Source organism: Rhinopithecus roxellana, chromosome 1 (assembly GCF_007565055.1).
Source record: "Rhinopithecus roxellana isolate Shanxi Qingling chromosome 1, ASM756505v1, whole genome shotgun sequence".
Lineage (NCBI taxonomy): Eukaryota > Metazoa > Chordata > Mammalia > Primates > Cercopithecidae > Rhinopithecus > Rhinopithecus roxellana.
Window position 1 is genome coordinate 122,723,834 of NC_044549.1, and position 13,632 is coordinate 122,737,465.

The following is a 13,632-nucleotide window of genomic DNA, read 5'->3' on the forward strand; positions in this document are numbered from 1 at the left end:
CTGCATCTGTTTACTTAGTGAGCATGGATGTATGTAAACACACACATGTATTTGTCTATTTTTTCCAGAGGCTTCTATGTACACATCGTATAAAAGTCATACTGTTAACATAAATCAACCCCAGAAGAGAAATTCCAGCATACCATTTTCCCTTGCCTATTGTCTGTGTGTGTGTTTGTATGTCAGTCTGTCTTTTTATTCTGGCTTTCTCTCTTATTCAGTATTTATAAGGACCTTTAGGGCAGATGTCTAAAAACAACTGCATAGTCATCAGGAGTTAGGCAGAATGAAATGCCTTCGCTCATCTTCTCTACATGAGTGACTAGAAGAAAAAAAGAAACACAAAGTATCAGACTTTAGAAACCACATGCAGGTTAAAGGGCACCGACCATCCTGGCTTGTGTTCTGCCTAAAGGACAAGGCTTTCATTTGATAAAGATCATTAGTCACCAAGATATATATTTTAGAGAGTTCCCAGTAGCGAATATTCCGTTGGCAGTCACTGGAGTGTACCAGATGGTTCATTAGCATAGGCTAGACAAGTCAAAGACTTTCAGAATCATTTAGAAAATGTCAAACAGAAACAAGAATCCTGTCACTTTTTATTAGAATTAACTACATCATATCCTGGACACAGATTTCACCTTGGGTCAGAAAAATTAATACAGAATTATATGAATTGTGTAATATACGGGGTTAAGATAGGTCTTTCTCCAGGGACTCATTTGCTGGCAATATATTAAGATCCCTCTACTTTAGGAATCCTCAAACCTTTCCTTTTGTAAGATATGAAAAGAGTTGACCTTGCTCAAAATCCATTGGTGTCTAATTGATTTGAGGTATATGCAGAATTTCAACAAGACATTCTTCTAAAGCTCTTTTGTGATCCTTTTCCCAGGAAGCTTGGTGAGTGGGGTTATTCAGCAGCACGTAAAGTATGCTTTATGTCAAAAGGAAAATACATCCATTAATTGAACACATTACTTTAGTAAACAGGAATTAAAATGCTATTGAAATGTTGCTTTTTTTTTTTTTTTTAATGCAGATGTCAAAAACCTTGAAAATTTCCAGCTGGTAGAAGGTGTCCAGGAGCAAGTCAATGCCGCCCTGCTGGACTACACAATGTGTAACTACCCGCAGCAGACAGAGAAATTTGGACAGCTACTTCTTCGACTACCCGAAATCCGGGCCATCAGCATGCAGGCTGAAGAATACCTCTATTACAAGCACCTGAACGGGGATGTGCCCTATAATAACCTTCTCATTGAAATGTTGCATGCAAAAAGAGCATAAGTTACAACCCCTAGGAGCTCTGCTTTCAAAACAAAAAAAGGTTGGGGGAGTGGGGAAGGGGAAGAAGAACAGGAAGAAAAAAAGTACTCTGAACTGCTCCAAGCAACACTAATTAAAAACTTGCTTTAAAGATATTGAATTTAAAAAGGCATAATAATCAAATACTTAATAGCAAATAAATGATGTATCAGGGTATTTGTATTGCAAACTGTGAATCAAAGGCTTCACATCCCCAGAGGATTCCATAGAAAAGACATTGTAATGGAGTGGATTGAACTCACAGATGGATACCAACACCGTCAGAATAAGAACGGACAGAACAATTCTTGTATATTTAAACTGATCTCCGCTGTGAAGAAATTTAGGAACTAATCTTATTAATTAGGCTGATACAGCGGGGGATTTGAGCTTACAGGATTCCTCCATGGTAAAGCTGAACTGAAACAATTCTCAAGAATGCATCAACTGTACCTACAATAGCCCCTCCCTCTTCCTTTGAAGGCCCCAGCACCTCTGCCCTGTGGTCACCGAATCTGTACTAAGGACCTATGTTCAGCCACACCCAGTAGTAGCTCCACCAAATCATGAACAGTCTAATTTTGAGTGTCTGTGTCTTAGACCTGCAAACAGCTAATAGGAAATTCTATTAATATGTTAGCTTGCCATTTTAAATATGTTCTGAGGTTTGTTTTGTCACGTGTTCATGATGTTAAGAAAATGCAGGCAGTATCTCTCTTCTATCTTATATAAATGTTAATTAATATTAAGGGAAATGACTACAAACTTTCAAAGCAAATGCTCCATAGCTAAAGGAACTTAGACCTTATTTCTGCTACTGTTGCTGAAATGTGGCTTTGGCGTTGTTGGATTTCATAAAAAATTTCTGGCAGGAAGTCTTGTTAGGATACATCAGTCTTTTTCATCATCCAAGTTTGTAGTTCATTTAAAAATAAAACATTAAACATATTTTGCTAGGATGTCAAATAGTCACAGTTCTAAGTCGTTGGAAACAAAATTGACACATGTTAATCTATGCAAAGAGAAAGGAAAGGATGAGGTGATGTATTGACTCAAGGTTCATTCTTGCCGCAATTGAACATCCTCAAAACTTGGGATGGAAATGGTGATTTTTACACGTGGCCTGGAAAGATATTAAAGTAATTCAAATCTTCTCCAAAGGGGAAAGGAAGAGAGTGATACTGACCTTTCTAAGTCATAGGCCAAAGTCTGCTGTAGAACAAATATCGGAGGACAAAGAATCGCAAAATCTTCAAATGACTATTATCAGTATTATTAACATGCGATGCCACAGGTATGAAAGTCTTGCCTTATTTCACAATTTTAAAAGGTAGCTGTGCAGATGTGGATCAACATTTGTTTAAAATAAAGTATTAATACTTTAAAGTCAAATAAGATATAGTGTTTACATTCTTTAGGTCCTGAGGGGCAGGGGGATCTGTGATATAACAAAATAGCAAAAGCAGTTATTTCCTTAATGTTATTTTTCTGATTGGTAATTATTTTTAACAGTACTTAATTATTCTATGTCGTGAGACACTAAAATCAAAAACGGGAATCTCATTTAGACTTTAATTTTTTTGAGATTATCGGCGGCACAATCACTTGTAGAAACTGTAAAAAATAAAAGTATCTCCTAGTCCCTTAATTTTTTCATAAATGTTTCTGGCTTTTGAATAGTGTATTTATATTGTATATCATAGTTTCAACTGTAGACAATTATGATGCTAATTTATTGTTCCTTGGTTTCAACTTTGTATAAGATATAGCCAAGACTGAAGAAACCAAATACATGTGTTTACTGTAGCATGTCTTCAAGTTAGTGGAACTTAGTTCAGGGACATAGAAGAGTCTTAATGAATTAAAATCATTCACTTCATTAAATGTCTGTAAATCTTCATCATTCCTACTGTAGTTTATTTAATATCTATTGTAAATTATATGACTTGTAGCTTCCTCTGGTTTTCAAGTAAACTTAACAAGGTGGAGTCTTACCTGGTTTTCCTTTCCAAGCATTGTAAGTTGTATACCAAAGATATTAGTTATTACTTCTGTGCGTACAAAGAGGATTATTTTATTACTTTTATTAATCACCTCTAATACTCATCCACATGAAGGGTACACATTAGGTAAGCTGGGCGTTGGCTCATGCATAGTCTCAGTCACCCGTGTTATCTTCATGGCTCAAAGGACAATGCAAAATCACCGATCAGAGCGCATATCCAAAGCATTACAGAGAACAGCAGCATCATTGCCCTCTCCAGCTGAAAAACAAGTTGGCTAGAAGATACATGGAGAGGAATGGTGTTGTCAACAGTGAATGAAACGGTCCTATCATGCATATGTACTGTGGGTGGAGACAATTATAAGATTTGACTATAACTATTTGGAGGGTCTTTAACATTGCCAAAAAACCAAATATGTTGATTTTTATTTTATTTTATTTTGTATTTTAAGAGGCGAGATCTTGATCTCATATGCTCCCCAGGCTGGCCTCGAACTCCTGGACTCAAGCATTCCTCCCACTTTCAACCTCCCCAGTAGCTGGGACTAGGGGTGCACGCCAGCACGCCTGGCTACATTGACTCTTAAAGTCTATGTTCTCTTATTTTAAAGATACAGTACTCCCCACTGAAAATCAAACCTAAAAAATGTCACTTATTGGTATGTTGTTAACCTGGTAGATTAAATCACAAGAACAATTAGAAAGATGGGCAACACAGCGGGTTACATCCACACTGCTGATCACACCAACGACAGGAGCTGGTAAGCAAGAAAGCATCACAGCCAGCGTCTGTTCACCCAAGGTTGACAAGTGAAGTTTCTCTAGTGTTGATTGTTAGCCTATTTGTAACCTGACATTTACTTAGCAACTGCCTTATCAATTACAGGATTTACCGGTAACAGCAGACTCAAATATAAAGGTTGTTGGCTTAACTTGGTTTATTATAGTTGCTCTATGTTTGTAAACAGACAATCCGGAATGTCTGATTATTTGTATCACAGATCTGCAGCTGCCTTGGACTTGAATCCATGCAATGTTTAGAGTGTGAAGTCAGTTACTTGTTGATGTTTTCTTACTGTATCAATCAAATACATATTGTCATGTCAGTTCTTGCCAGGAATTTCTCAACAAAATGGAATTTTTTTCAGTATTTCAATAAATATTGATATGCCCAGCCTGATAATTTTTAAAAGTTTTTATGTTGTCCTCATTCTATTGGATACTAAAGCTTCTTTTTTTTTGAGACGGAGTCTTGCTCTGTTGCCCAGGCTGAAGTGCATCGTCGCAATCTCGGCTCACTGCAAGCTCCCCCTCCCCGGTTCACGCCATTCTCCTGCCTCAGCCTCCCGAGTAGCTGGGACTATAGGCGCCCGCCACTACGCCTGGCTAATTTTTTGTATTCTTTAGTAGAGACAGGGTTTCACTGTGTTAGCCAGAATGGTCTCGATCTCCCGACCTCGTAATCCGCCCGCCCCAGCCTCCTAAAGTGCTGGGATTACAGGCGTTAGCCACCGCGCCCGGCCAACTAAGGCTTCTAAGAGACTTGACTGGGAGTGAAATCAAAAGAATCCCACAGGAATAGATACTTTTCCCTCTAGATATCTTCTAGAGTGGTTGACTGTCCTTCCATGGATACCTGAAGCATTAAATTCAATCTGCACATCATCTCTACACATGAAACAAAGTATTTTATATTGTTATAATCAATGAGCAGAAAAATCTTAATAGCCTCTCACTTTTTTGTAGAGCTTATGGTGCCCCGATAACTTTCCCAAGTGCTTTATTAATTCACTGGGTCTTCAGAACAGATCCAGGAGGTATTATTCTCATCTTAACTATTCGAAACACTAGTCAGAGGAGGAGCGGGAATTTGAACCTAGGCAGTTTGACTCCAGAATCAACACTCTTAAACACTATACCATTCTGTCTCTAGACCAGGAGGACACTTCAGATTTGCTTTAAAAGGCAAAGATAGGCCGGGTGCAATGGCTCACATCAGCAATCCCAGCACTTTGGGAGGCTGAGGCAGGCGGACCACCTGAGGTCAGGAGTTCAAGACCAGCCTGACCAACATGGAGAAATCCTGTCTCTCCTCAAAATACAAAATTAGCTGGGCATGGTGGCACATGCCTGTAGTTTCAGTTATTCAGGAGGCTGAGGCAGGAGAATCGCTTGAACCAGGGAGGCAGAGGTTGTGGTGAGCTGAGATTGCGCCATTGCACTCCAGCCTGGGCAGTAAGAGCGAAACTCCGTCAAAAAAAAAAAAAAAAAAAAAAGAGAGGCAAAGATATTGGAGAAAATCAGACATTAGGTCACCTCAAAGTATATAGATATCTATCAATAACCCAAACATAAAAGCGTTTATACTTTATGGATGTTAATCCTAAAAAGTGAGATGCCCATGTTCTAGAAATTAGCCTCCTTCAGTACCATTGTGGCTTTGCAGATGTTTAAGGCAATGAAATAACTACGAAATCCATTTTCAAAATTAATAAAACCTCTATTACAAAATAGTATAAGAGCCACAAAACACTTAACAATGTTTAGGAAACATTATGGTCCAGCCTCCCACTTCACACTCCACCCTTCCCATCCCTACCCTGGGCCAAGATAAGCAGGAAGTGCTCATTCTTTCCCAAGCAGATGCCAATTTTTCTTAGGATCCTACAAAAAGATACCATGGAGTCCAACCCAAAATACTTCACTTAGAGTCTAGTGAGTATGAAACTTAAACTTACTATTATTTTTATTTTCGCCCAGGCTGGAGTGCAGTGGCACCATCTCAGTTCAACAACCTCTGCCTCCAGAGCTCAAGCAATTCTCCTACCTCCACCTCCCAAGTAGCTGGAACCATAGGCATGCGCCACCACACTCAGCTAACTTTTTATTTTTTTGTAGAGATGAGATCTTCTTATATTGCCCAGATTGGTCTCGAACTCTTGGGCTCAAGTGATCCTTCCGCCTTGGCCTCCCAAAGTGCTAGGATGACATGCCTGAGCCACTGTCCCTGGCCAAAACTAAGATTTTTAAGCAACTAAATAGCAGCCTACAAAATACATCCCCCTTTTCAACCTCTAACTAGAAAGAACTTTTTAAATGATTCTTGCTGACATTCCATGAAATACGAAAATATATATTCATATTTAAATGAACTATAATTACCATACAGGAGAGTATAGAATTTGATAAATATTTACATATGTATACACCCAGGTGATCATCACACAGTGTCAAGCAAGATAAAGCATATGGATTTTTAAAAATGTTTTTATAAGCAGTTATACACTTAAAAAAAAAAAAAATTGGTGGAGAGAGCGTTTCTCCAAAGCCCAACCTGGCAATTGGCAGGGCTCATTCTGACGAGTGCAGAGGCCTCCCTTCCACTCACTGCGATGCTAAATCCATCAGCATGAGGCAGCCTCTAAGAAAAACTGGCCTATGCTGATGTGGATTTGATTGTTGTATGTGATATTCAAAATAGCTTTGAAGAGGTTTGTACTTTTAACTAAGTTTGACGTTCAGTTTGAAGCCATCTCTGATGTATATTTTTATGAGAAACATGTGGAAAGTTTGTTCAACATAATGCAGGTCAAAATGCTACAATACTTACTGATTTTGACATTTCCCTGGAATAATAAAGACCAATTTTCCTTAACACTGAACAGGAAGTGTATAGTTTAGTCACTCAAAATAAATATTCTTGCAATGCTTTATTACTGTTTCACGTAGGCATTTGTTTTACGTTAAGTTAGGAATTAATAATTCGGTGACTAACAGACTGTGATTGTGGTTTTGTTTGTAGAAAAGCTAAGAACCAATCTAAGAAACGTTGTACGTGTGTTGCTGGAAAAGAGAGAAAGGGGCAAAGGGGGATGAAATTAGACTAATTGCTGAGTATTCCCTTGAGTGAGTTTGAAACTAAACTATCAAGAAGGGAGGAGGCTTGAAAGCACTGGAGTCTCCATGCCCTTCCTGAGCTGATGTGAGCACAGATCAGACCTGAGTCGACCCCAGGAGGCACTGGGGATCCTGGTCCAGGCTCCATAGACACTAGATCAGATCCCAGACTATTCTTAGGATCATGTTAGAGCCAAGGAGAGACAGGAGTCGTCCTTCCAAGGAGACAACATGTGGACTCTGATTCGTGCTTCTCACTTTGCAGAGCACGCCCACTCTCTGGTCTCAGTGGACCCAGCAGCATCCCCCTGTCCTCAGTGGGCTTGGGCACCCTACCCCTCAGAGGGAGAAGCCCAGCCCAGGGAGCTGTGCCTGGGCTGGGGCCTCTCAGTACTTTCGTAACAGGAATTGAAGTCCCTCCAGCTCCCCTACCACCATGGGCATCTCCTGTGTAGAAGCCATCACAGGCTGTTCTTCTTCACCTCTCCTTCCTCCCGCGTGGCCTCAGTATCCAAGCCCCACCAGTTACTTTTCCTATTTTTCTCCCCTGTCAGTCTCTCCCTTCCTTCCCTGCAGATTTAGAGCAGACCTTTGGCATTTCTTGCCTGGAATTATGCAGTAGACTCCGGGCTGATCTGCTATCAATCTGAACGTACTCCAAACCTCACTCCATAGAGCACCCAGACCCATCTCCCTAACCCAGAGCTGATCATGTCATTCTCTTGCTTACAGTCCTCCAATGCCTGGTATCTTCAGGAAAAAGGCAGCTCTCACCGTGGCATCCAGATCTTTCCTGGCACAGCCTATGCCTTCCTTCCCAGCCTCCACCTGCCTTTCCAGCCTCCTGTCCAGGCCCACTCATGCATCAACCACACCATGAGCACAGCCTGCTCCTTCCTGTTCACTGTTCTCCAATGGTCTAGCCAACACAAACCAGGCTTAGAGAAGCCAAGGCAAGGAGGCTGCCCCTCCCCATCCAGCACACCCCTATCTCTGGGGCTCCCAGACCTCTGATGCTCATTATGCTCTGGTTTCATTGTGTTTATTTCCCAGGGTGGCTCCTCTAAACTGTGAGCGAAAGGACAAGGGCAGTGACTCGGTCATTTATAAACCACTGGCCCAGTGCCTGACATAGAGCAGGCACAGCACATGATGTCCACAAAAGAATCAAAGTTTCCCGAGTTGTGGACCACATTGCCCCGCAGTGGTCTCCTTGACTTGACTACGTGCATCTTCATCGGGCCCAGACTGGGATAATCCAGTACCCATCCAATACGCTCTTCTATGCCACCCTGTAACACAAACGTACTTTATGTTTGCTTCAGAGGTGATTCACATGTGTGACGCACGTCAGCTCCCCCTCTACGTGTGTTGTTCATCCAAGAACTAGGCAGTGAAAGTGGCATCACGCCATTCATATGAGGCGTTTAGCGTCATTACACAACATCAGAAGAAAGAGCTGCAAAGGGGATTAGAACTGTGCTCTGTGGCTCAGAGAGTAGAAACCCGTAGTAGTAAGGTAGGTAAACATTATGAAGAGGAAGATTTTGACACAATGTGGGAAAAAAAAAAAAGCTTCATGGTCAAAGCTGTCCAAAAATGGAACTAACTATGTTACAGGCTGGTGACCTCCTAGGAACTGCTCCACCGAAGGCTGGACCTGACAACAGTTTTGGGGATGTGACTCCTACATGGAATGGCTGGCTGGGTAATTTTTAATGACCCTCCAGAACTTACAGTCCAAGATTCCAGCAGGGCCAACCAAACAGACAGGTCTACACCTTCAGGAAGGAACTCTTTCCTCACTTCTCCCTGCAGGGAAGATTTGTTTGTGCTGTTAGAGTCTGCTAGAATGGCGAGATACTGAGAGGAGAAATCCAGCCAACTCCAGAGACCTAAGTATATAAGAGAGAAATTTATGAAGCTTGTTTTGGTATTTATTTATGATGCAGGAGAAAAATCACAGCCTGCCAAACATGTTAGACCGATTCATGCTTACAAACAGGCAAGAGTTAGCATTCCGAAAATGTGTCTACCTTTTGGAAAAATTGCATTTCTCTCTTTGCCTCTGCTTCTCCAGCATCTGGTACATAGTGGGAAGAAGCTCATGGTCAAGGTGCTGGTTCCCACATGCATATACCTCCTCTGTGTGAGGATCAGAAACATTCTCTGGTTAGACGATATCACCTAGGAACATTGCTTGTACTTGTCCTCCCAGCCCTTCCTCACAGCTCACCCCACCATCTGATGAAAGAGAACCAGTTGAAAAAGTTGCACTGGGCTGGGTGCAGTGGCTTATGCCTGTAATCCCAGCACTTTGGGAGGCTGAGGCAGGTGGATTACCTAGGGTCAGGAGTTCGAGACCAGCTTGACCAATATGGTGAAACCTTGCCTATACTAAAAATACAAAAATTAGCCGGGGATGGTGGTATGCACCTGTAGTCCCAGCTACTGAGGAGGCTGACACAGGAGAATTGCTTGAACCCAGCAGGCAGAGGTTATAGGGAGCCGAGACAGCACCACTGCACTTCAGCCTAGGCAACAGTGCAAGACTCCTTCTAAAAAAAAAAAGAAAGAAAGAAGGCCGGGCACGGTGGTTCAAGCCTGTAATCCTAGCACTTTGGGAGGCCGAGATGGGCGGATCACGAGGTCAGGAGATCAAGACCATCCTGGCTAACACGGTGAAACCCCGTCTCTACTAAAAAATACAAAAAACTAGCCGGGTGAGGTGGCAGGGGCCTGTAGTCCCAGCTACTTGGGAGGCTGAGGCAGGAGAATGGCATAAACCCGGGGAGGCAGAGCTTGCAGTGAGCTGAGATCCAGCCACTGCACTCCAGCCTGGGCAACAAAGAGAGACTCCGTCTCAAAAAAAAAAAAAAAAAGAAAGAAAGAAAGAAAAGGAAAAGTTGCACTGGAGAAACCCAGAACATCCATAAAAATGACTTAATATTTGTATTAATTTTACTTTTATTAATTAATAGAATAAAAACAATTTATTCCATATCCAAGAAATATTAATTGTTCCAGGCAATGATCTAATTGAGGAAATATACCCAAAGAACACATACTAGAGAGAATTCATGAAAATAATAGCATCTATGTTTAAGCACTATGTGCTGAGTTTTGAGTGCTATATGCTATGACAGACAGTTATCTCCCCAAAATGTATCCTCTCTTTTTTCCCTGGACACACGGCCACCCAGCTGAAGACTACGTTTTCCAGCTTCCTTTACAGCAAGGCATGACCAAGTGAGTAAGATGGGTCTGCAGCAATGGGATGTGAGCTGAAGTGACAAGCATACCTTCTTAGTCTTCTCCATTGGTAAAAACGAGTCACTTTCCTTAGTCTTTGGCTCCTAGCCCTTTCCCTGGCTGGACCCAAGGTGCAGACAGCAATCCAAGAAGACCAGTGATTGAAGAACAACAAGAGGGCTGTGTAAACTGGATCCCTGAATGGCCTGGTAGTGCCCACAGGCCAGCCTCAGGTGAGAGACAAATAAACTGCTCTCTTATTTAAGCCACTACATATTGGGCTTTCTTTTTATTTCCAAAGCTTAGCATTTACCTTACTCTGCAAACATGATTTCATTTAATCCTCATAACAACCCCTTCTTGTGACTATGAAAACTGAAACTTCCAGAGGTACATAACTTGTTCAAAGTTCTGCAGCTAGAAAGTGACAGAGTGTTGGCCGGGCGCGGTGGCTCACGCCTGTAATCCCAGCACTTTGGGAGGCCAAGACGGGCGGATCACGAGGTCAGGAGATCGAGACCATCCTGGCTAACATGGTGAAACCCTGTCTCTACTAAAAAATACAAAAAACTAGCCGGGCGAGGTGGTGGGCGCCTGTAGTCCCAGCTACTCGGGAGGCTGAGGCAGGAGAATGGCGTGAACCCGGGAGGTGGAGCTTGCAGTGAGCTGAGATCCGGCCACTGCACTCCAGCCCGGGCGACAGAGCGAGACTCCGTCTCAAAAAAAAAAAAAAAAAAAAAAAAGAAAGTGACAGAGTGAGGGTTCAAAAATGTTCTGATTCTAAACCTCAGGAGTTGGGAACCTGAACAACTTAGCTACAGTGTCTTCCTGAAAGCACATACCAAGGTATCCTGTAGGGTCAACATTCACTCCAACAACTGAGCACTTTCTTTAGGACCGAAAAGAAGCAGGCTGGGCACGGTGGTTCGCACCTGTAATCCCAGAACTTTGGGAGGCCGAGGTGGGCAGATCACCTGAGGTCAGGAGTTCAAGACCAGCCTGGCCAACATGGCAAAACCCCGTCTCTACTAAAAACACAAAAATTAGCCGGGTGTGGTGGCACATGCCTGTAATCCCAGATATTTGGGAGACTGAGGCAGGAGAATCACTTGAACCCAGGAGACGGAGGTTGCAGTGAGCCGAGATCACATCACAGCACTCCAGCCTGGGCAACAGAGTGAGACTCTGTCTCGAAAAAATAATAATAACAAATTAAAAAGAAAAGAAGCAATAGTGACAGATACATTTCTAATAACTGCAACACCAAATAACTAGAAATTTTATTGACCTTAACAAGAGCCTAGACAAGCGCAGTTATAACCACAGACATTTAAAACAAGGGTCAGCTGCTCAGTGCCGTGGGAGTATCAACAACACAGACATTCTCTGAGTCTTACATAAATGAGAATTTTGAGGTGGTGACCTTTATTTTCTATACCACCTCAACGGGAAACATTGGCATAACCACCACTTATTAGCCCTGACTATGCTGCAACTGTAAGAACTATACAAATTTTTACACCTTGGTTTGATTAGTGGTTTCCCTGTTTATTTTATCACAAAATCACTTGAGCCATGTTATCTCTACATTAATTATTAGAGACTATGCAAATACAAAGCAATCATGTTATGAAGAGAAAACATGTTGTGTTGATCATTTCTGCTCACATTCCTTTGCCATCAGTGCAGTTAGTAAGGTACTGATTGTTTAAAACAATTTTGTTCCAAAGATTTTCCCCAGAAATAAATTAAGACTGCCAAAAGGTCTCTGCCATAGAGGTGGAACAAGCTTCTATAAATATGTGTGGAAACACGTGTTACATTCCCCCTGAGTGTTGCTGTAACAGGTTTTATTTCGCCTCTGCTCTTGCCTTGTGGCCTTGTGTTATTTGAGTGTCAAATGTTCCTGCAACTATTGTGTGGCCTGGATTCCAGCCAAGCTCCTTGGGCAATGCCTGGTCAGTGCTCCCTCATCCTCTCTACTTCCCTTAAAGAAGTCTTAAAGTGGCACAACCACCTGGGGAGAGAGAGATGGCCTCTCATCTGTCTCTCTCTCTCTCTCTCTTTTTGTAATTGAGACAAGGTCTTGCTCTGTTGCCCAGACTGGAGTGCAATAGCAGGATCATGGCTCACTGCAGCCTTGACCTCCCAGGCTCAAGTAATTCTCCCACCTTAGCCTCCTGAATAGATGAGACCACAGGTGTGCACCACCATGCACAGCTAATGTTTTGTTTTGTTTTGTTTTGTTTTGTTTTCTGTAGAGACAGGGTCTCCCTATGTTGCCCAGGCTGGTCTCAAACTCCTGTGCTCAAGAGATCCTCCCACCTCAGCCTCCCAAAGTGCGAGGATTGCAGGCATGTAATGGATTAATGCAGAATCTAGGAAACAAACCATGCAAGAGATGGATTGTTAAACCCCACCTCTCCCTTTTTGTTTCATCATCTGAATTTTGGGAAGAACCTCCCTTTTCTCAACCTCAATAAAAGAAAAGGCAATAAAACACACCATTATCATGGGTTTATTTCACGTCTTTAAAAATAATCATCTTGGCATAACTAAGCAAAAAGTAAAAGTAGCATGACAGTGGTTTCTGTTTTTAGTGCTCTTTTTCTGTTTTTTTTTTTTTTTTTTTTTTTTTTGCTTTGTTGCATTTTAATATAAAAGAAACTCAAATGAGGAGCTTATTTGTCTTCAACACTAACATGCAGCCTCTTTATCCAGCCATATTTGTGCCTGACGTGTTATTAGGCAAAGAGAATTTTACAGAAGGTACAAGATTTAAATATGGATGCTGCTGACAAAGGCACAAAAGACTGAGTAACAGGTGACTGCTAGGAGATGAGAAGTGGGAACCAGAAACCCAAGGGCAATCCACAGATAGGGAAAAGAAGACACTAGAAGACAAGGGCCTGGAAGGGGTAAAAAGATGAGCTGAAAGCATATAGGGCTTAAAAAAAAAAAAAGATGAGGCTGCAACATTGAAACTACCCTAGCCGGGCATGGTGGCTCACGCCTATAATCCCAGCACTTTGGGAGGCCAAGGTGGGCAGAACACCTGAGGTCAGGAGTTTGAGACCATCCTGGCCAACATGATGAAACCCTGCCTCTACTAAAAATACAAAAATGAGCTGGGTGTGGTGGTGGGCACCTGTAATCCCAGCTACTCA

At 42.1% G+C, this 13,632-nt stretch overlaps 1 protein-coding gene across 6 annotated transcripts in view; it reads left to right on the plus strand.

Moving 5' to 3' along the window:
• Nucleotides 1-4,508, plus strand: part of NR5A2 (nuclear receptor subfamily 5 group A member 2) — a 151,395-nt gene extending 146,887 nt beyond the window's left edge. For all 6 annotated transcript variants that reach the window (XM_030929705.1, XM_030929707.1, XM_030929719.1 and 3 more), the window contains one exon: nt 1,046-4,508. In XM_030929705.1, the coding sequence (XP_030785565.1) occupies nt 1,046-1,293 (248 nt within the window). In that variant the 3' untranslated portion in view covers nt 1,294-4,508. The remainder of the gene's footprint in view (nt 1-1,045) is intronic.
• The last annotated feature ends 9,124 nt before the right edge of the window (nt 4,509-13,632 follow it).